The 21,950-nt window shown below is 37.7% G+C and overlaps 1 protein-coding gene across 8 annotated transcripts in view; it reads right to left on the bottom strand.

Annotated features, from left to right (window-relative positions):
- LOC105485209 (neurofibromin 1) overlaps positions 1-21,950 on the bottom strand; it is a 291,308-nt gene that overhangs the window by 10,022 nt on the left and 259,336 nt on the right. For 5 of the 8 annotated variants that reach the window (XM_011747435.3, XM_011747439.3, XM_011747434.3 and 2 more), the window contains 11 exons: positions 20,899-21,025; positions 18,273-18,404; positions 17,221-17,356; positions 15,111-15,268; positions 10,915-11,037; positions 10,393-10,523; positions 10,114-10,214; positions 8,886-9,028; positions 8,496-8,542; positions 6,838-7,054; positions 339-392 (listed from right to left, as the gene is read on the bottom strand). In XM_011747435.3, coding sequence (XP_011745737.2) covers positions 339-392; positions 6,838-7,054; positions 8,496-8,542; positions 8,886-9,028; positions 10,114-10,214; positions 10,393-10,523; positions 10,915-11,037; positions 15,111-15,268; positions 17,221-17,356; positions 18,273-18,404; positions 20,899-21,025 — 1,369 coding nt within the window. The remainder of the gene's footprint in view (positions 1-338; positions 393-6,837; positions 7,055-8,495; positions 8,543-8,885; positions 9,029-10,113; positions 10,215-10,392; positions 10,524-10,914; positions 11,038-15,110; positions 15,269-17,220; positions 17,357-18,272; positions 18,405-20,898; positions 21,026-21,950) is intronic. The other 3 variants (XM_011747440.3, XM_011747438.3, XM_011747436.3) reach the window with 1 other exon arrangement.

Here is a 21,950-nt window from a genome sequence, read left to right as displayed (position 1 = left end):
TTCTAAGCTAAAACTTCATCAAACCACATATTCTGCTCTTTCTCTATTAACTCTCTCTTGAGTTTCTTATTAATCTGCCTTTGTTAGTCCAGGACTGGGATTGCATCTTCATTGTTCAGGGTGGGTATCAGCAGCTCCTTAACTAAGGCCACACACTGGCCCTGCAATTCCTGTTAAGTACCAAGACCTTATAAAGTGGTGGCTTTACAAGTTCCTAAAGTGGCTAAGCCAGACTGAGCTTACAGGGACCGGTGAGTAAAGTCTCATGCTATGTGCCCAGGATGAGTGTTGTTGGGTAAGCAGTATTTTCGTGCAAAGATGATGAAAGTAAAGAGTACCTTGATGAGGGAACAGGTGCATGAAAACTGCTGATTTAGAGCAAGGCAGAGAAGCTTTACAAAGAATGGAAGAAAAAAACAAGTGAGTGATGTTCATAAGATTAAAAAAAGGGTGCAGTACAATTAGACGCTAGATAATTATAATGTTCCTTGGTTTTCAGAAGGAATCTGGTTTTAATTATTGAACTCTGACCATTAATTTCCTAAATTTTACAATTGGTAAATAAATGATAGAACTTACAACTTTGTAGATGTATTTTTTTTTTACCATTTATATTAAAATTAAGAATTTTAGTTTAAATTAAGAATTAAGCTAAAAATTAGATTTAAAAATTAGCAAGAATTATACCAAGAAATCACTCAATTTAAAATTATTTTTCTCCCTTAAACACAGGATAATAACGAAGAAAAAGAAAACAAATCATGAAAAAAAGGTCAGGTAATACCATAAATAATTCTCTAAAACATTAAAATCATTTCAGAGATCTTAAGTGGCCTCAAAATAGAGACCTTTAGGTTTCTTCTAAAAGGGAGATATTTCTTTTTTTTCTTTTAAAAGATGGGGGTCTCATGATGTTGCCCAGGCTGGACTTCAACTCTTAGGCTCAAGCAATCCTCCCATCTCAGCCTCCCTAGGAGCTGGGACCACAAGCACGTGCCACTTTGCCCAGCTAAGAGGGAGATATTTCAAACCTAGTAAACAGAAGTATTACTGACTCAGAGCTAAGTCTAAGTTTAGAGAAACGGTTTGGATGAAATATCCCTCCATACAGAGAGCTATCAGCACTATTGGTTTAGGAATGTTATGATCACTACCTGATCTAGCCAGCTTCTCAGGAAGAAGGTCTACATTACAGAAGCAAAGTGAGAGGATGACTGGCAGGCTTGGACGAAGCCCAGAAATAAAAATGGAAGAAAGGAATCTAAAGTAACGATGAACTAAGTATGTCCTTGTTCTAAAAAATTCATGCACCAATACTAACAGTAAAATGAGCGAATCAAACGAAAAAAAGTTAAAGCCTTTTTCCTAGTAAAAAAAGAATTTAGGCCAGGCGCAGTGGCTCATGCCTGTAATCCCAGCACTTTGGGAGGCAGAGGTGGGAGGATCACAAGGTCAGGAGTTTGAGACCAGCCTGGCCAATATGGTGAAACCCCATCTCTACTAAAAATACAAAAATTAGCTGGGCATGGTAGTGGGTGCCTGTAGTCCCAGCTACTCGGGAGGCTGAGGCAGGAGAACTGCTTGATCCTGGGAGGCGGAGGTTGCAGTGAGCTGCGATTGTGCCACTGCACTCCAGCCTGGGTGACAGAGCGAGACTCCATCTCAAAAAAAAAAAAAAAAAAAATCACAAATTTACTTGTTTTGTTTAAAAACATTTTTGAGGTGAAAAATGTGTTATAAAACTTTTGCCATAATTATTACATAATCCTTACACACAAATGTACCTTTGAACTATCAGGTACAACATGACAGGTATCACAATAGAGGTCAAAATAGTTATCTATGTACATTCTACTGCCGGTTCTATTGAAGGCAGGTATAATGCCCTGGTAGCTCCTCGGCTCCCCTGGGTCTAAGAGCCCCTTGCATGTAGTAAACAATACATGTATGTAGGGTAAGTATCTGGAATTCTGGTATTTTCTACAGAGCACTATAGTATTAATCTTGTATTTAAAATAAAAAAAAGTAGTGCACACTTAGAATTTGTTAAACAACATGGATCAGAAAGAAATAACTTTCCTTCCTAGATCCATGGGCAAAAACTGTCAAGTCTCTGGTGACCAAGGATTCTAATATACACCTAACATACACCTACAAAATAGGTATTCAAATGTTTATTGAATTCAGTTATAACAATTCTCCTCTGAAGAATATCAGGAGACCCTGATAAAGTATATATCAAATTTTGATACTTTGGAAATGGATCCTATTGAATTCATTTTCTTTCTTTCCTTTTTTTTTTTTTTTTTTTTTTTTTTTGGGATAGGGTCTCAATCCCAGGCAGGAGTGCAGTGGCAAGATCACAGCCCACCACAGCCTTGACCTCTCGGGCTCAGGTGATCCTCCCACCCCAGCCTCCCAAGTAGCTGGGACTACAAATGTACAAATGCATGCCACTACGCCTGGCTAATTTTTCTATTTTTGTAGAGATGGGGTTTCATCATGTTGCCCAGGCTGGTCTCAAGCAATCCACCTGCCTCGGCCTCCCAAAAGTGCTAGGATTACAGTTGTGAGCCACTGCACTCAGCCTGGGTTTCATTTTCTAGTTCTAATCCTGGTTCTTCAATTCATGTCCAGCTCAGCTAGACTAGACCTAATAAGGATCATAATATCAAACCTGAAATATTCTTATATATCATAGAGTAAATGGATTCTCTTCAGGATGCTCTTATTGGAGTTTGAGAAAATCCTAAGAGCCAAAGTCTTACATCCATTTGGCTAAAGGGTCACAGTGAATGCAATTCTATATGCACTGAATCCCAGGTGCAGTCATTGGCTCCACTGATGCCAAATTCAATTTCTACTAGGGAGGGATTCAGAAGACAACTATTTAGGTACTTTTATATGTGGACTTGTAAAACAGCTCCCCTTAGGACGGAGAATTAGGCTATGCTAATTTGTCAAGAAGAATGCATTTTCAGAGACAACTGCTTTATGTAAGTGACTACCACTTCTCCTCAAAGCTGGTAACTAATTAAATACTACCAAAATGTTTTATTTAAGTAAGACCTAATGCAGGGGCATGAGGGGGGAAGAGGATGAAGTTCATGAATCTCTTATTTTGTTGATTTGCTAGCAGAAAATGTTGGACAAAAGAAAATACAGCTTAGTAGCTGATCCTGCTAAACACCAAAGATCTAGAATGAAGAGTTTTGCATTGACATGAAACATTTGCAGCAAAGGATTGAATGCGTGCCGATCAGCAACATTTGCTTTTTGAAATATGGCAATGGAAACTTTATCTGTTTAAATCTTAGTGTAGGTTGATGTTGGGTAATTTGATGGTAAATCAAACTTATGCTCCATATTGGGGAGTGACAAAGAACTTCTTTAAATACTACTGCTTGAGACTTTGCTGCTGGAGATAACGTTTTGGTTTCTATACAGCTAAATAGCAAAGTTGAAACGCCAGACCGAGTTAGGAATCTGGACAACTTTCTTTTGGTTTTTTGATATAAGCAAACTCAATGCCATAAAGAAATGAGGTGGCTGAGTGCTGTGGCTCACGCCTGTAATCCCAGCACTTTGGGAGGCTGAGATGGGTGGACCACCTGAGGTCAGGAGTTCGAGACCAGCCTGGTCAACATGGGGAAACCCCATTTCTACTAAAAATACAAAAATTAGCTGGGCGTGGTGGTGTGCACCTGTAATTCCGGCTACTAGGGAGGCTGAGGCAGGGGAATCGCTTGAACCGAGGAGGCAGAGGTTGCAGTGAGCCAAGATTGCGTCACTGCACTCCAGCGTGGCCGACTGAGTGAGACACTGTCTCCAAAGGAAAAAAAAAAAAGGCCGGGTGCAGTGGCTCACGTCTGTAATCCCAAAACTTTGGGAGGCCAAAGTGGGCGGATCACGAGGTCAGGAGATCGAGACCATCCTGGCTAACATGGTGAAACCCCATCTCTACTAAAAATACAAAAAATTAGCGGGGCGTGTCGGCGGGCACCTGTAGTTCCAGCTACTTGGGAGGCTAAGGCAGGAGAATGGCGTGAACCTGGGAGGCGGAGGTTGCAGTGAGTCAAGATCACACAGCTGCATTCCAGCCTGGGTGACAGAGCAAGACTCCGTCTCAAAAAAAAAAAAAAAAAAAAGAAGAGATAAGGATATAAGATTCGATGGAGCTAAAGATATGAAGCAATACATCTATTTACAAACAAAAAGATCAACTCTTACCATTAAGAGTTATTCTGTAAGAGCAAATGACAAAAACTCAGTGATGGGGCATATAAATTGGGATCCTTTTGTGAACATGAGCCCACAATTTAGAGATACAAATGGGTTTTGTGGGAGAGTAAGGTTACTTTTGAAAAGATAAACCCTTTCTCTGAATGTAGTAAAATAAACTGTCAAACCAATGACACACAATTGAGTGACAGGAAGAGCTGAACACCATGATACCACTTAATTCTATTACTTTTAAACCTCCTCATCTCTTCTGTGTATAGTCAGAGATTTCCAAGGTGTAGCAGTCTATTTATTCATCTTTGGAGAGTTAATGGAGGAGACACCATTAGTTTGAAACTGGAACCAAAGTCATAAAACCTATTCTGATTTTAATAAACAATTCTAAGTAAGAGGTTGTAGAGTAAGACTGTTTTACCAAAGCAAATGATCTGGCAAATAGCCAATTAACACTGGACATATGCAACTAATCAAATAGCAGAGAAACCTGTAATGGTTCTTTATTCTCATCCAGATTATTTTATTGTCTCCATTAGTGGGCAAAGATAGGCAGAAATTTCCCAAACAATTAGACTGGGTAAAAAAAGTTAATAAAAAAACTAACCATTTTTGACATGTTTAACACAAGTTTAGTAGCCCAAAAGGCAAAAAGCTTGGTTAAAATGAAGCAGACTTTAAAAACTTTTCAACTTTTGTTCAATAACCCAGAAAACAGTCCCACAGACAAAAAAGAACTGGTGGGCTTAAGGCAAGGCAGACAGAAGTAATGAATTAGCAATAAACAAACAAAAACAAGGAAATAGAGAAGGAGAAGGGAAAGTAGATAGATAATCAGACAGACAACAGACATGGAAGGCAATGAATGCAGTACAAAAGGGCCTGAACTTGGTTCTAGATAAGAACTATATAAAGCAGTTAACCTAGCTCTTCTAAAACTCAGTCTCCCCAACGTACACGATATTGTGAGCCTAAAACTAAATTACCTGTATGGTTCCCTAGCTCCAAAATGCTAAAGAGTTTATCAGCGGGGAAGCAGAAAGCAAGGAATTCAGTGGCTGCAGTATCTATAAAAAAAGTAAATTTTAAGTTTTGCCCTGGCCTTCACAGCTGAAATGCTGATAATGGGCAAGACCAGAAGCAGACCCCAGGGCAGTGCTTCTCCGATTCCAGTGTGCGTAAGAATTGCCTGGGGTATTTATTAACACACTGACTGCTGACTGGGCTCTACTTGGAGTTTTTTGTGCAGATCTGAGGTGAAACTCCAGCATCTGCATTTCTAACAGGGATCACACTTGCAGAAACATTGTACTAGAGAGTTAGAGGCAGAGGGCAAACAAACCTTGTTACATGGGGAAAAAAGTTAGACTTCTCTTATTTCTGGGGGGAAGAAAAGGATTACTTGTAAGGCGACTGACAAATGTTGAAATAAAATTTGTTTCCTCTGCTGAGCAAAGCTTTGTTGTTAACCAGAATTTAATAGAATACAGTTAATTATGTAATAGTTTATAATATGAATTAGGTATTGCAAAATTCTTTAGAACCTTCAAAATTACATAAATTGAAATGTTCATGCAAAACCGGGATCATAAACTGGGAATTCTATTTATTGATCTTGAACATCACAGAATAGTTAGGTCATTTTTTTTTTAATTTATGCTAACACTTAAAAGAACTATATATAGTAACTTTTCCTTATAGAATGATGTGTTTCATAAGTGAACTTTTCAGATAATGGAACTTTAAACAACTAAAGTTTCTTTTATTTTTAACCATTTTAGAAGAGTATCTTTCTAAATAGAAAACACGACCATAACAAAAGCTTTCCTTCATTACTCACTGTCATCATAACACACACAATAGTGTTAAGTTCTATAATGAATAATGACCCTCCTGGGTCAACCAGTGTTGTATGAAACCATTCACTATGACACTGAATGAGTCCAGAGTTCTGTAGGTTTGCCATTTCTGCCATCTTGTTTATCTCAGTCCCACCTGAGCTATTAGCTATTAGTATTTCTCAGTGTATTCAAATCTAAGTTGCATTATGAATTGGTATGTATATGCTTATGGGCTTTAAGATGTTATTTTCTTGAGATGACTTTTTTGATTATTTACTTCCAGATTTTCAGGATGGTCTATGGATGGTTGAGTTATTGTTCGCAGCAGGAAAGTGAGGTACCTAATAGATTTTGTGTTTCTTCTTCTTCTTTTTATTTTTTGATATAGTATGCTATATCAGAGACAGAGGAAAGAGGCCCTTAGGGCAATGTTAGTATATCTAGTAAAGGAATTATAGTTCTGTTCACTTACAGAATAATGTGTTTTAAGTTACTCTTCCTGCCCACACTCTAGAAACTTGTCAACCTTGGAATATCATGTGGACATTTTAACATTTTACTGTCTTACATACAACTTGTCTGAAAGTAGAAAGCTTTATAGAGTAACAAAAGTCAAGTCAGTTACAAGGTAAAGAAGAAATGTAAGGTGAATCTCATAAGAAAAAGGAGCAAAATTTGCTATAAACTGATCACAAGAGAATTCCTAATGTTGGTATCTTATACTGTTGCTCAAAGTCATGTAAAGATCACATTTACTGACCTGGGGAATGCTGGGAAGTTGCAAGTGAGGTCATGGAATTAGAGAGGTTAAGGTTGGCAGTGATACTAAGCTGGCTCTGCAGTGCAGGAGGGTAAGGAGATGTGGGTGTCAGGAGGGATTCCTCACTGGTTTCTTCATCAATTCCAGGCAGGTACGTGTCAATCAAGGCATCAAGAAACTTAACAATAAGCTCAGCATAGTCTGGAATTTGTGTTTGCTGTAATGAAAACCAGGAAATTATTTTAGCTCCTTTTCTTTAAGTAAATCCCCATCTCAAGTCAAAAAGGTATTAATTTTGTTTGGACTTAATTTACTATTTTTCTTCCTTTGTATTACTTACCATTAAAAAAGGGGAGTAGAGTAATATTTATAGACTACCAGAGGACTTACAACAGGCAGGTCTATTCAACTTACACTTAAAGCTTCCAGATGAACCTGCATTTTCTGAAAGCCATGCACAAGACAGACTGAATTTAATACTAAGGCAATACAATCATCAGGAATGATGTCTAGTCAATTTTCCAAAACAGAGAAAATGAGCAGAGCATCATCATTCCAGCTGCCATTTAGATTCTAATCACTAGACACTGTAAAGGGCTCAGAGGGTTACTGGCAATCCGAATGCAAAAACTTCTGTATGATATACTATTTCTGTAACTTCAGGCCCATTTTTAAAGTGACAACCTTTGCATGTCAACAGATATTCAGTAATAGTGAAAAGAAATAAACAAAATACCCAATTCTTAAAAACTGGAACAAGGTTTATATAATTCATATTGATTTAGCACCCCCTGTATCTAAAACACTGCACTAGGAACTGTTCAAGGGAAGAAACAGAAATCCTGCCTTCAAGGAACTTTGATCAATTTGGAGAAAGCCCACATACAGAGAAAATGATTATATACATATTATGTAACACTACATAAACTAATGCCAATCAGAAAACAAACTGAGGCCAGGTGCAGTGGCTCATGCCTGTAATTCCAGTATTCTGGGAGGCCGACGTGGGGAGATCACGAGGTCAAGAGATCAAGACCATCTTGGCCAACATGGTGAAACCCAAAATACAAAAATTAGCTGGGCGTGGTGGTGCATGCCTGTAGTCTCAGCTACTTGGGAGATGCGGAAGGAGAATTGCTCGAACGTGGGAGGCAAAGGTTGCAGTGAGCCAAGATTGCGCCATTGCACTCCAGCCTAGAGACAGAGTGAGACTCCGTCTCACAAAAACAAACAAACAAACAAAAAAAACTGAATAGGAGCAAATGAGGACAAATTCAGAGAGAAATGAATCTTATCTAATAGGCTGGAAATAAAATGGTAATGCTCCTTGCTAGTCATAAGCTATCTAAGTATGTGCATTAAGATTATCAAATACACAAGGGACTGTGGCAGAAAAGTATCACCGAGGTTTATGATACTCTTCTGAAAAGTCAAGCATAAGCTGACTTTGTTTGTAAAAGTGAATACACACCCCCCTACACCGTGCTGCTTCCTGGAAAAAAACCTTGTGATGAGAAACTTTTTACAAAAGTAACATATGTGTTTATTGCGAATTATTATTCTGGTTTTCAGCATATTGTGTGTTCTTAAAACAAGCATACTAATTTGAACAGAAACCTTCATTTTGCCAAAAGTTAGAGAAAAATATATTTTCTTACCTTTGAAAAGGGTCCTGCAAACCGCCACAAGCCATTAAAACCAAAACCTGTAACAAATCAAATGTCACTCTTATAACAAGCAAGATATCTTTTAATTGTAACAGAAATTAAATAAGTTTTATAGCTGATGATATGTAAACCCTATGTACACGTTGAAAACACGTTTTTAGAATATGTCAAAGCGACTAAAACCCACCTCAAATATACTCAGTATAAAAAGTTGTCAACCTGTTACATTGGACATACAATTGAGAGAGTGAAAAATGGAATAAGGAAATAAAAGTATGAACAAGTCTATCCCTTATAAAGAATTCTGTAGTCAGTGCATTCTACAACAGTGCGCATGTTAGCAAGTTCATCAACCATCCTTCTCCAGATACATTTATTTACTTTGCAGGTAAGATGTTTGGTATTGTGGTGGGGATTCTTCATGGTACACCACACTCTGGACAATTCCATGGATTGGATTTAACAGATTTGGATCTTGGCACAGTGATAACAGGGTGTTGATCTTAGAGTCCAACAAATTATGCCTAAAAAAAAAAGTCAACAGAGGAACATTTTAGAGAAAAATTATGTAGTGGAAAACATAATATACATTCCCCAGAATAATGTGCTAAAATTGAAGGGAGATGAGTACTTTTTACTTTCTGGGGCATTTCTTCATTTTCCAAATTTTCTACAATGAACATGTGTGTGTGTCTGTTTTTGTCTGTCTTTTGTTTTTAGTCACCAGGGAAGAAATGGTGAAAACAAACAACTGGTAGTGTCATATAACCGTGTGTAGCCATATACGGTAAATGTTTGCTTAAGACAAGGTTGGCTCTGTCTGCTACTTAGCATGCTTTAGTATTATTTCCATCTGTTGTATACTGACATGCACTTAGGAAGTTAAAACTAAATTTAGGATCTGTGCCAAACGAAAATAAAAAATTAAATTTAATGTTAATCAGTGCTTTTAAAAAAATGCTGAGTCAGATCAAATAGGGAAAGCAAAATAGTTTAGAGGGAGTGAAATACATGATCCAATTGAAACTTACGAAAAAAATTATTTCTAACCCAGCTACACTCCATTAATAAAAATAACTGAGTCCTAACTCTCTAAAATTCTAACATGAGGTTAAAAAAAAGAAAATAATGACATGATGTAGAAGGCCTAGATCAGGAAAAGAATTTATCTCAGCTATTTAAATTTGAATACTTTGAGGTTAATATTTTTAGTCCTTAAGAGAGAATAAAATTCACCTCTTTTGGTCAATGTCGTTTTCACTCAGCTGTGGATAAATACAAAAGCTCTACTAAAAAGTAAACCAAAACAGGTATGCTGATTTAGATATAGCAGTCTAATAGTTTGCTTCTAAGTGAAGAAAATGAGCAATGATCATCAAAATAAACCACTTAAATAAACCAGTTTTTTAAAAAGTCTTTCCTTATAAACTTTCTAATAGATCTAATAGGTCAAAACTAATCTTAACCCTCATTAAATCTACTGTCTCAAAGCTAAAATCACTATCACAATATCTCATTTTGCCCTCTTTGCAACCAGTGCACATTACTGGGTAAGCATTTGACTTAAAGACAGGCACGAAGGTTAATTAAACCAAAAGGAGATACTTACACAACAGGAAATACTTTGGGAAACACAACACTGGCCTCTGCTAAGTATTCATAAAGAATTCGTTGATCAAACTCATCTGTGGTATATTTTACCAGTGTAGCCTGCCAAGATGCAAAAAAGTAAACACACAACATTTTTACTTTGTGGCTGAAATGTTATCTGTTTGGGTGAGAAGTAGAAGACTGTATCCTATTCATGTTTCTAATATTTAAGGGCCTCCTAAAAGTAGACTGGAATAAAAATTTGAGGGTGGGGGACTCAAAAAGGGGAAATCCTTACTAGAACAGTAAGAAGCAGCGCCTGGATTTTTGGATCAGTAAGTACTTCTTCATCCAAGAGAACATTTGATTCAGACACCGAAACCTTACGTAAATGTGGATGCTGTTGTGATGAGGAAATCCTCTGAGTTTCTGCAGTAAGACAGGGAATTAATGTGATCAGCTGTATTAATCAAACACCTGGATAATCACTTCACCTATTTCAATGTTACTTCTACAATTCAACAGCTTTCTTTAGTAGATACTTTAAATACTAACATAAACATCATATAGAATTACTATTCACCTATACAAAAGTTTTGGTTACTTATTTACAATGTTGTATATAATATATATGACTATTTTTTACACAAGCTTCAAGATAACTGTCATTTTAAGAATGGTAGAGTTTATCTTTTGAGAAATGGTAAACGTTTCTATATTTCATTCTAAAGATTCTAAGAAATAGCTGGAAAATAAACATGACTTTCATGTACTCTCCCACCTTATTTTCAACGATCTAGATCAATACTTTGTTTCTCACCCATTTCATAATCAGTTTCTGCTACTCTCCTCATTTTGGGGGGTGTTGTGATCCCTGATTCCATTTCTTGCCTTTTAGGAGCCTTTGTGTCTGATATCAAGTGATCAAAACTTTTCCTTGTTCCTATAAACAAAAGTTACAGAATATGGAAGTTCATTAACCACAATGTCTATAAATGGTATAAATGGGAATATACTAAAAAGAAAATGTTTGGACATAAAGTGTTTAAGCTTTCACTTAGGACTCAAAGAAAGCTCTAATATATCCCTGGAGCAGTTTCTTTCCTTTATTTTCCATCTTCTCAAAGGGTTTTGTTCCCATAGCTTTCCGTTTCAGGATAGGATGCACCTTACTGGTGCAAATTAAACTGAGATTATATTCTGTACACTGGAGGTAAACCAAACTACACTGGAGGTAAATCAACAAATATGATAACTGATAATAAATACAAGGGTAGGCATTATTCAGTACCAAAGGTCAACTATGTCTGACCAGTCTTTTCAGTTTAAAAAATGCTGCTGGTGGCAAGAACTACTCATTAATACATGAGTAGTTTCCAAGCTTAGGAAAAAAGCAGACTTTGATTTTAATTTTTTAAGCTTTGAAAAAAAGATATGCATGCCTGAAAATACTAAAAACCAGATACACTGGGAGATGCTTCAAAAATAGCAAGTAGCATTATCTCCCACTTGGCTTTTAGTTTCTCTATTCATGTAATCATGTATTAACACTATTTTTTTTTTTTTTGGACAGGGTCTCGCTCTGTGGCCCAGGCTAGAGTGCAGTGATATGATCTCAGCTCACTGTAACCTCCGCGTCCTGGGCTCAGATGATCTTCCCACATCAGCCTCCCCAGTAGCTGGGACTACAGGCGCACACTACCACACCCAGCTGATTTTTCTATTTTTAGTACAGACAGGGTTTCTCCATGTTGCCCAGCCTGGTCTCGAACTCCTGGGCTCAAGCGATCCATCTGCCTTGGTCTCCCCAAAGTGCTGGGATTACAGGCATGAGCCACCAGGCCCGGCCAACAGTATTACTTTTTTAAAGCCAGAATTAAAGCCAATATAATAAAATCTGACAATTTAACACTTGAGAAATACAAAGTCTATTACCTCAAGAATTAACACAAATAACTATTCATAATAGTCATAAATACCAAGGCCAAATAATTTAACAGCCCAAAGGGATCTAGTCCAGCTTTTTAGTTTCATGCACATGTACACCGATGAAGCCATGAGCAGCTAAGTAATTAGTCTGAGGCAGCATGGCTAGGGATCTAGACAATGACCAGATGGAAAACTCAGGTTTTCTAAAACCAGTCAGTGCTTTCCATACTCCATGAGATTGGGACACTACTTTCTACATTTAGTTTTCCTTCCTTTCTCACTTGTCCTTTTTGTTTTATTCTCTGCATTCTTCCTGGAAGATCTCATTCTGCTTCCATAGCTTCAACTATCTGTGAGCTAATCAATTCTAAATGTTTACTCATCTACTTTCTTCCTGAATTCCAGGTACATCTTGTGGTTTATCTCTTAGTTATATACTCCTAGATGTCTTGAAAATATTCCAATATAATCAACCAACCTAAATTTATCATGTACTATAAACATATTAGTCCTGATCTCTATGAATGGAATCACTATCCAGACAGTTTTTAAAACTAAAAACTTCTGACATCCTTCAAGATTTTCTCCCCTTCCCCACCTGTAACAATTGGTCACTAAGTCATGTCCATTCTACTTCAGAAACCTACTCCAAACCTGATTTTTGTTTTTTTTGAGATAGGGTCTGACTATGCTGCCCAGGTCAGCCTCAAACAATCCTCCTGCCTTGGCCTCCTGAGTTCCTGGGACTATAGGCGTGTACCATTATGCCTAGCTCCAAACCTGCTGGTTCTTCTCCATTCTCTCATTGCGTCTGCCTTAGTGCGGGGCCCACACCACTTTTTTTTTTTTTTTTTTTTTTTTTACTTGGACTGCTACATCAATTTTATTAAATGGTTCCCTTGCTAAAAATATGTTCTTGTCTCTCCACATTGCTGTTAGAAAAACTTGGCGAAAATTAAAATTTGGTCATGTTCTTCCCCTACTTAAATAGCTCAGCTGAACGCGTGATAAAGGAAAAATCTCTTATCATGGCACACAGTCATTTCCAATCGAGTTCTAATCCTTCTTCTCATCTCATTTCCTACCCCATTCCCCATGACGCCATGATGTATCATGTTGCTTTCCTGCCTTTTCTTTACTCTTGCTATTCCCCACTGCCCTTAAACATACACCCCTACTTATCCTGTTGTCTATTTAGCAAGCATATATTAAATCTTTAGGACACAGCTCAAATGTTATCTCCTCGCTGCAGTTTTTTTTTCTTCTAATTTCCCCAGATCTCCAGTTTCCTCCATTAAGACATATCATTGTAATGGCACCTGGAATTGCTGTTGTGATTGGCTGATTATAAGTCTTGGACACAAATTACAAACTCTTCCAGGGCAGCTACCGTATCTTTTTCACTTAGTACATGGGTTGAACGAATTCAATACTACATTTTTTTCTGAGGTTAGTTTTTCATTTACAACTTCATTGGCATGAAAATCCAGAATTACAAAACACAAAGTAACCAGGAAACTCCTAAAAGATTACTTATGGCAAGGTACTAACAGAAGGGAACTCAACAACAGTAACACACCTATGTGGCTAGTAACCGTGATTGACATTCACGGTTTCTATTTCTTTCATGGTTTACTGGCAGGTTATTTATGTTACAATTTGTTGTTTGTTCACTAATTTCCTTATGAACACAAACATTCTTCTAACATCTAAAGATATTAAATATGTTTGCATGGATAACTGAAATCTGTTGAACTATTCACAGTGTTGGCCACTGAAATATAGATCGCAATGTATTCCAGTAACAATTACAATTTTACCCAATGGAACAGAAGAACATCTCTGCATTTCCTCTGAGCAGCAATGTAAGATCAGTGTTTTTGTTTGTTTGTTTGTTTGGAGTCAGGGTCTCACTCTGTCACCCAGGCTAGAGTGCAGTGGTGCAATCTTGGCTCACTGCTACCCCTGCCTCCTGGGCTCAAGTGATCTTCGTGAGTAGCTGGGACTACAGGTGCTTGTCACCATGCCTAGCTAAGTTTTGTATTTTTTGTAGAGATGAGTTTTGTCATGTTGCCCAGGCTGGTCTTGAACTCCTGGACTCAAGCAATCCTCCCACCTGAGTCCCCCAAAGTACTGGGATTATGGGTGTGAGCCACTGCATCTGGCCTACTGGGTTCTTTCATTCATTTACTTTCAGTTACTAAAATGGAAATGAGTCTCGCAGCGTTTTAGGTGTACTTCTCAGAGACAAAAATTCTATAAATGTTGATGTAACTGAGCAATCTTAATTTCAAGAATCCTATCTTCTGGCTGGGCAAGGTGGCTCATGCCTGTAATCTCAGGACTTTGGGAGGCCGAGGAGGGCGGATCACCTGAGGTCAGGAGTTCAAGACTAGCCTGGCCAACATGGGGAAATCCCATCTCTACTAAAAATGCAAAAATTAGCCAGATGTGGTGATGTGTGCCTGTAATCCCAGCTACTATGGAGGCTGAGGCAGGAGAATTGCTTGAACCCAGGAGGCAGAGGTTGCAGTGAGCTGAGATTGTGCCACTGCACTCCAGCCTGGGTGAACACAAGACTCCATCTCAAGAAAAAAAAAAAAAGAATCCTATTTTCTTTCAGTAACTGAAAAACATGTCTTATTGTCTTTTCAAAGAAAGCATGGCAAATAGTACCATTATAGCTTCATACCATATTCACATATTCTCTCAGACGATAATTTTGGGAAGTATTACAGTATATCATTAAATCCCCTGAGTGCAGCAAGACTCTTGCTTTCTTATAGGTGTTTATCTAATATGTCTCAGAGTTCCATTCCCTGCTGACCAGCCAAGGCAAAACAAAATAAGGAGAGTCATAATAGTCTAAGATGCAGAAAAAACCGTTTCAAGGCCCCATTCTCATTTCTCTATCTCAACTTATAATGCTTAACTGAGCTATCAAACTCTCTTTTAAATGGCATCAAAAACTTTGCTACATTGAGATGGAAAATTTTGATAATATTGCAATTTCAAATAATTTTCCAAGAGTAAAAATATCTATTTTTTTAAATAATAAAAAAAACTACATAATTTAGATAAACTAACCAAGCAACTTCTTAGTGTTGGCCTGAGAAGGCTGCCCCATGTCCAAGCTCATGGATTTCCTGGCTCGGGGACTGGTCTGGCCGACAGTTGGATAGGTGGCTGCAAGGTATCCTTCAGAACCTTTGGGAGAGGACCATGGCTGAGTCTCCTTTAGTGTCCTGAGAGATTAAAACAATAGAGAAAAATTAATTAACATGGTGACAAATATAACCATTGTTTGCTCCTTCCAAGTGGCTGTCCTATTTCCTAACAGCAGCAATCAATTAATTTTAAAACTGTACTTTAAAGGGCTTTAGGGTACAAACTCTTGTTGTATCCCCAGGAATTATCAACTTTCTTGCCATAGTATCTTGTACATAGTACATTTGGTGAGTACTGAACTCACCAAATGCTGAGCAAAAAGAACTGTACTGCAATTGTTAAAAGCTGACAAATAAAAAGGTATAGCAACAGGGGTGTCCAATCTTTTAGCTTCCCTGGGCCACAGTGGAATTAGAAGAATATTCCCGGCCACACATAAAATACACTAACACTAACTACAGATGATGAGCTTAAAAAAAAAATTGCAAAAATCTCATAATGTTTTAAGAAAGTTTACAAATTTGTGTTGGGCTGCATTCAAAGCCCTCCGGGGCTGGGTGCAGCCTGCGGGCCACAGGTTTGACAAGCTTGGTGTACAACATTATGTTTTAAAATACGTTTACATTGGCTGGGCGCTGTGGCTCATGCCTGTAATCCCAGCACTTTGGGAGGCCAAGGCGGGTGGATCACCTGAGTTCAGGAGTTCAAGACCAGCTTGCCCAACACGGTGAAACGCCATCTCTACAAAAATACAAAAAATAGCCGGGCATGGTGGTGTGCGCCTGTAATCCCAGCTACTCAGGAGGATGAAGCAGGAGACTCACTTGAACCCAAGAGGCAGAGGTTGTAGTGAGCTGAGATAGTGCCATTGCACTCCAGCCTACGCGACAGAGTGAGACTCTGTCTCCAAGAAAATTAATAAATAAAAATAAAAATAAATAAAATGTTTACATTGTAGAATGGCTAAATCAAGCTAATTAACATATGTGTTACCTCATATATTTATCTTTTGTGGTGAGAATACTTAAAATCTACTCTTGTAGCAATTTTCAAGTATAAAATGCATTGTTATTAACTGTAATTATGCTGATAAAAGACCTTGAACTTATTGCACTGATTTTTTTTTAAATCAGAAAAAATCAACTCTAAACAGGCAACTGTTTAAAAACCAAGAAAATCAGACATTAATTTATAGTTTTGACAGGGGAACACAGGCAAACTATTTTACTCTTTCTATAACAAAAAGGGCATATCTCAAAGTAATATAATAATGGGACTGACAAAAGTAAGACTACTGAATACCAAGTACGTTTGAAAAATTTTTGCATACATTGTTAGAATCTTAAGGAAATTGTTGAAGTCTTTTTATCAAAAAGCAGGATGTTGATAAATGGAATGATATGAGTTTTGCGAACAGAAGATAAGTTTTCTACATTCAACACTGTCCCTAAACCTTAAAGAAATTTTTTTTAGTTGAAAATACAGAAAAATCCCCCAACGATGCCATTTTCATGAAATTTCTCCAAATTATACTGAAAAATTATATTACCCAAAACCATGTATAACAGATATAATTTTGACCATCTAAATCTACATTATAGAAAACTTTAAATAACATTAGTGTGATATGAGTAAATACAACAAACGTGTTAGTATGTCTGTATTTTTACAAATCTGTATAGATTCATTCTCTATCCAAGCACGCAACGTGTTGTTTATATTTTGCGTTAGTTTTTTTCCCCAGGTCCTTCCCCCCCAACCTAATATTTTCAAGAGCATCTCTTTTCATTGTTCAATTGGTCTGTGCTTCAGAGGCAAACTAATGTTAACATTAGCACAATTAGACTGGAAGAATAACTTTCCTACTAACCCACATAAAATACTACACATTTATAAAATGAGTTTTGACTTACACATTCTTCCTAGGCCATCTCTAGATTTCTCCCAAATTACCTTCTAGATTACTCTGCTGCTTGCCTCCATTAGTTGGAACATTGAAACTTGATTATAGGAGAGTAAATCCACTTACCTATAGGTAGGATCACCATGATGAATGGGATATGTATCCATAGGAACATTTTCCATTGAAACATCAGTAAGAAGAAGTGACTTTCTATGTTTTAGGCTGCAGCGACTTCGAACTTCTTCAGACACTGTAAGTAAAGCTAAAAGGAAAATGGTGGTAGGTTAAAAAATTTAACAAATCACAAGTGTGACTTAAAACAGGATGAACTTAGTCTCCTAAAGAGGATAATACCTGTTAAATGTGCACATATTTTGGAAGACTACATAAACATGAAATATACAAAGAGATTTAATAAGCATCTTTTATTTTCCAAGTGCTTTAATGTACATTTGATTTTAACAAACACAAAGTAGGCAGGGCAGGTATTATTAAGTTGAGTGAGAACAAATACAGAGATGTTAAATGATTTGCTCAAGGTGATATGGTTCAAACAAAAAAGTTGAACAAACAGAAGTCTGTGAAACTGAGAATCAGCACTTTCCATCAAACAACTACATTCAAGAATTGTACATAAGTGCTAAGTGTTGCTGAGTAGAGAAACAAAAATCAGATAAGAGCAAACAGGAAGCTTTAATGGAATGGTGGGGATAGGGCAGACATTCCAGATAAAATCACATAAGGAATGAATATTGAAGAGGCAGTCACTTGTAGGAGATGGCAAGTAGATTAGCTTAAAATAGCTCATCCATTTGGAGTGGTGATAAAAAATGAAGCTCATGAAGTTTGGAGAAAGATAACAGAACTGAGAAGGCTATTTAAGGGCCCAGGATGCTAGACTGAAGCATTCAGATTTTATAATGGATAACAGAGAGCCGCTGTTGTGTCTTGAACCAAAGATGACCAAGGGAACACATTTCAGATTTTAATGGGAATTAAATTTATTCCTACAGAAAAATGTTCTGGCAAAACTCTCAAAATTTTAATCACTAAAGGACTAGATTGTGAACTTTCTACTCTGCCAAGCAATCGCCAAAAACCTATAGGTATTTGCACTTTTTGGGTGATCCTTACATATAGCTGTAGCAAGATTAATTTTGTTTATTTTGTGTTTTTACCTGCTAAGTAGGCCACACTCTGTGTATTCACTTCAAATTTGTCACAATTCCTGTGTTTGTTAACCAGAGTTAGTAGTGTATGTAAAATTCTGACTGTTCTTGCAACAATGGCAGGTGAAGGATGCCTGTACCCTACAAAAAAACAAACAAACAAATAAGAATTAATTTTTTGAACAAGTATCTGCTGAGGTCTTCTTCCCTGACTTTTGACTAACAACTCTGCAAGGAAAGGAAGTATAACTCCTACTTTCCAAGAATAGCCATTTGGGAAGGTAAAACATACGTATGTGAATGTGAATAATTAACTATGTATAAGATTAAGTACCAAAAATGTATAGAATATAATAATATTCCCTAGAACTCTATAGTACTCCAGGAAGAGGAAAATTAAAAAACATGATAGTCTTTCAGATCTTCTATTTCCTAAAGCAGCACAGGGATTAAAAAAAAAAATCTATGTATTAGAATTCTCCTTAAGATTTCTTTTGAAAATAGAGTTATTTTACAAAAACACTTTTAATTAAAAGAAAACCTGATGACATAGGAAGTATATGCTCTAACAGCCCAAAAAATAGGGTTGATTAGAGGATAAATTTGATCTTTGGCCAGCTTTTAATCATTAATGCTACCCCCATTTAAAAATAGGTGATTTGAACATGGAAAGTATCTGGTATTCTTGTCTTTTAAGACAGAGTCTCACTCTGTCACACAGGCTGGAGTGCAGTGGTAGGATCTTGGCTCACTGTAACCTCTGCCTCCCAGGTTCAAGCAATTCTTGTGCCTCAGCCTCCTGAGTGGCTGGAACTACAGGTGTGCACCACCTCACCTGGCTAATTTTTGCATTTTTAGTAGAGATGGGGTTTCACCATGTTGGCCAGGCTGGTCTTGAACTCTTGGCCTCAAGCAATCCGCCTGCCTCAGCCTCCCAAAGTGTTGGGATTACAGGCGTGAGCCGCTGTGCCCAGCCTGGTATTCTTCTAGATAGATATAAAGAATAAGTAAGCACTTTATTAGCCCAGTTGCAATTACTTATCTTGGTATCCTTTAGTAAGTGTAGTATTTTTTGAGAAATCCCTACTGACCTTAGAGATTAACACTGTCAATATTTTTTGTAGAAATTTCCTAAGAAAGTGAAATCAAATGCATACATTCATAGTAGTGGGTGTATGCATCTCTCTCTCTCTCTCTCATAAAAACTGGGGGAATCTCCATGGTCCCTCAAGCCTAAGATTTAAATTGATACAAAATTGTTGACTCAAGCTATAGCTTGAATCTCTATTGTGGCCAAATCCACTGCTGAGACCACTGGGGTTCATGCCAGCTCCTTCTCCCAGGTCTTACTTTACCCTGCTTTGCTTCTGACCCACCACTACATGCTGTTCCTATTAACTGCAGTCTCTGGCCATGACTGCCCCATGTTAATGAACCAAAGTTAGCAGGCTGTGAAGTCAGCAATGGGGAATAAAACCAGGTTAGGAAGTGAATGAGCTGGCTCTGAGGAACAGCTGGAGATCACTGGCTATAAGCAATATAGAAAGGGGTGAGGATAGGGTACCAGAAAGGTGAGATACAATGGTATAAAATAATAGTATTAATCAACAATAAACTATAAACAGGTTGAAGAAAATCTGTGATCAAATCTCTTAACATTTTCTAATATAAATTATTCAAATAACACTCAGTGATTTGCAGTCTGTTTTATTTTGAAAATCAGTAAGATACTTAGGTATTGTTACTATTAATAATAATACAGCTATTATAAGACTCAGTATGTAGGTTTTTTAGGAATCAACTCTGGTCTTTTTTTTTTGAGGCAGGGTCTCACTCTGTCACCCGGGCTGGAGTGTAGTGGCATGATCATGGCCCACTGCAGACTTGACCTCCTGGGCTCAAGTGATTCTCCCTCCTCAGCCTCCCAAGTAGCTGGGACTAGAGGCATGTGCCACCGCACCTCGCTAATGTTTTGTATTTTTTGTAGAAAGGGGGTTTCACCATATTGCCCAGGCTGGTCTCAAACTCCTGAGCTCAAGACTTGATCCTTCTGCTTCGGCCTGCCAGAGTGCTGGAACTACAGGTTTGAGCCACCATACCCAGCCAGAATAAACTCTTTGATTTTTCAGGCAAATATGATATTTGATATGGAAATGAGGCTCTCATAAAACACATATCGAACAAAACACAACTCATTAGGACAGATATAGTTTGCATTTATTTATTTACTTATTGAGACAAAGTCTCACTCTGTTACCTAGGTTGAGTGCAGTGGTGTGATCATGGCTCACTGTAGCCTCGACTTCCCAGGCTCAAGCAATCCTCCCATCTATGCCTCCTAAGTAGCTGGGACTACAAGCACGTGCCATTGTGTCTGGCTAATTTTTTTCTGTAGAGATGAAGTCTCACTATGTTGCCCAGGCTGGTCTCAAACTCCTAGCCTCAAGTGATCCTCCTGCCTCAGCCTCCCAAAGTGTTGGTATTACAGACGTAAGCCACCACGCCCGGCCTAGTTTGCATTTAAAGTAAGACATATGGGCTAACTTACTTCAATTTATTTCAAGTAATCACTTACTCAAATTACTTCTGGTTTCTTAATACTATTTCATAAAAATATTCTAACATAGGCTTTTACCTTTTAAAAGGTGTCCAACCAATGCAAAGTTAAAGTTAGAGTTGAAATTGAGTCCAACAAAATGATCCATTTGCTTGCAGTGCCACTCCAGAGGATTCCGGATTGCCATAAATACTTCCTCTGGACTCTATTAAAGATAATCATGAGATGGTTGATGAGGTTCACACAGTAGCTTTCTTTAAAGGCTCACTTAATTGGTTTTTGTGTTCAATAGTACGACAAGATAAGTAATCCTTTCAATTTGAGAGAAATTATTTTCAGTTGACTGCAGAAAAACCACAGAACATTTTAGCTACTACAAATTAACTGGTGCGAGACAGTCAAACATATGAATAAGAAGATGGTGGAAGATGAAATCACTTTTATTTACAATACAAAATAAATAACTGTCAATTTACATCCTGGTGACTTTTAACATGCTTATTAACTCTTAATGCCTAGCATCCTAAGGGCACCAGAATCAATATTAGCGCCTGCTACTGGGCTGTTCTGAAGATGAAAATACCGAGGCAGATGCCCCATTTGCAATGCTCCATTTGCAAATACTCTTTTTTTTGAGACGGAGTCTCACTCTGTTGCCCCGGCTGGAATGCAGTGGCACCATCTTGGCTCACTGCAACCTCCTGGGTTCAAGTGATCCTCCCACCTCAGCCTCCCAGGTCACTGGAATTACAAACACGTGCCACTGTGGCTAATTTTTGTATTTTTAGTAGAGACAGGGTTTCACAATGTTGGCCAGGCTGGTCTCAAACTCCTGACCTGAAGTGATCCTCCCAACTCGGCCTCCCAGAGTGCTGGAATTACAAGCATGAGCCACTGCACCCAGCCAATCTGCAAATATTCTTAACATATAAATAGCCAACAACTAGATATCACTGACCACCATTGTCCCAAAATAGTTCTAGAAAAAGGGCAATGAGAATTAGGAAAGAGGGGTTCTAGTCTCAAAACAGATGTACAAACATGGGCAAGTGACTTAACTTCTTAGTTCCTTTCTAATTTGCAAAATGGAGGTCTGATTAATAAACTCCGTAAGACCTCCTACTCCTAAA

The sequence above is a fragment of the Macaca nemestrina genome, chromosome 17 (genome assembly GCF_043159975.1).
Source record: "Macaca nemestrina isolate mMacNem1 chromosome 17, mMacNem.hap1, whole genome shotgun sequence".
NCBI lineage: Eukaryota > Metazoa > Chordata > Mammalia > Primates > Cercopithecidae > Macaca > Macaca nemestrina.
The sequence above is the reverse complement of the archived record's forward strand: the minus strand, read 5'-3'. Positions and strand labels throughout refer to the sequence as shown.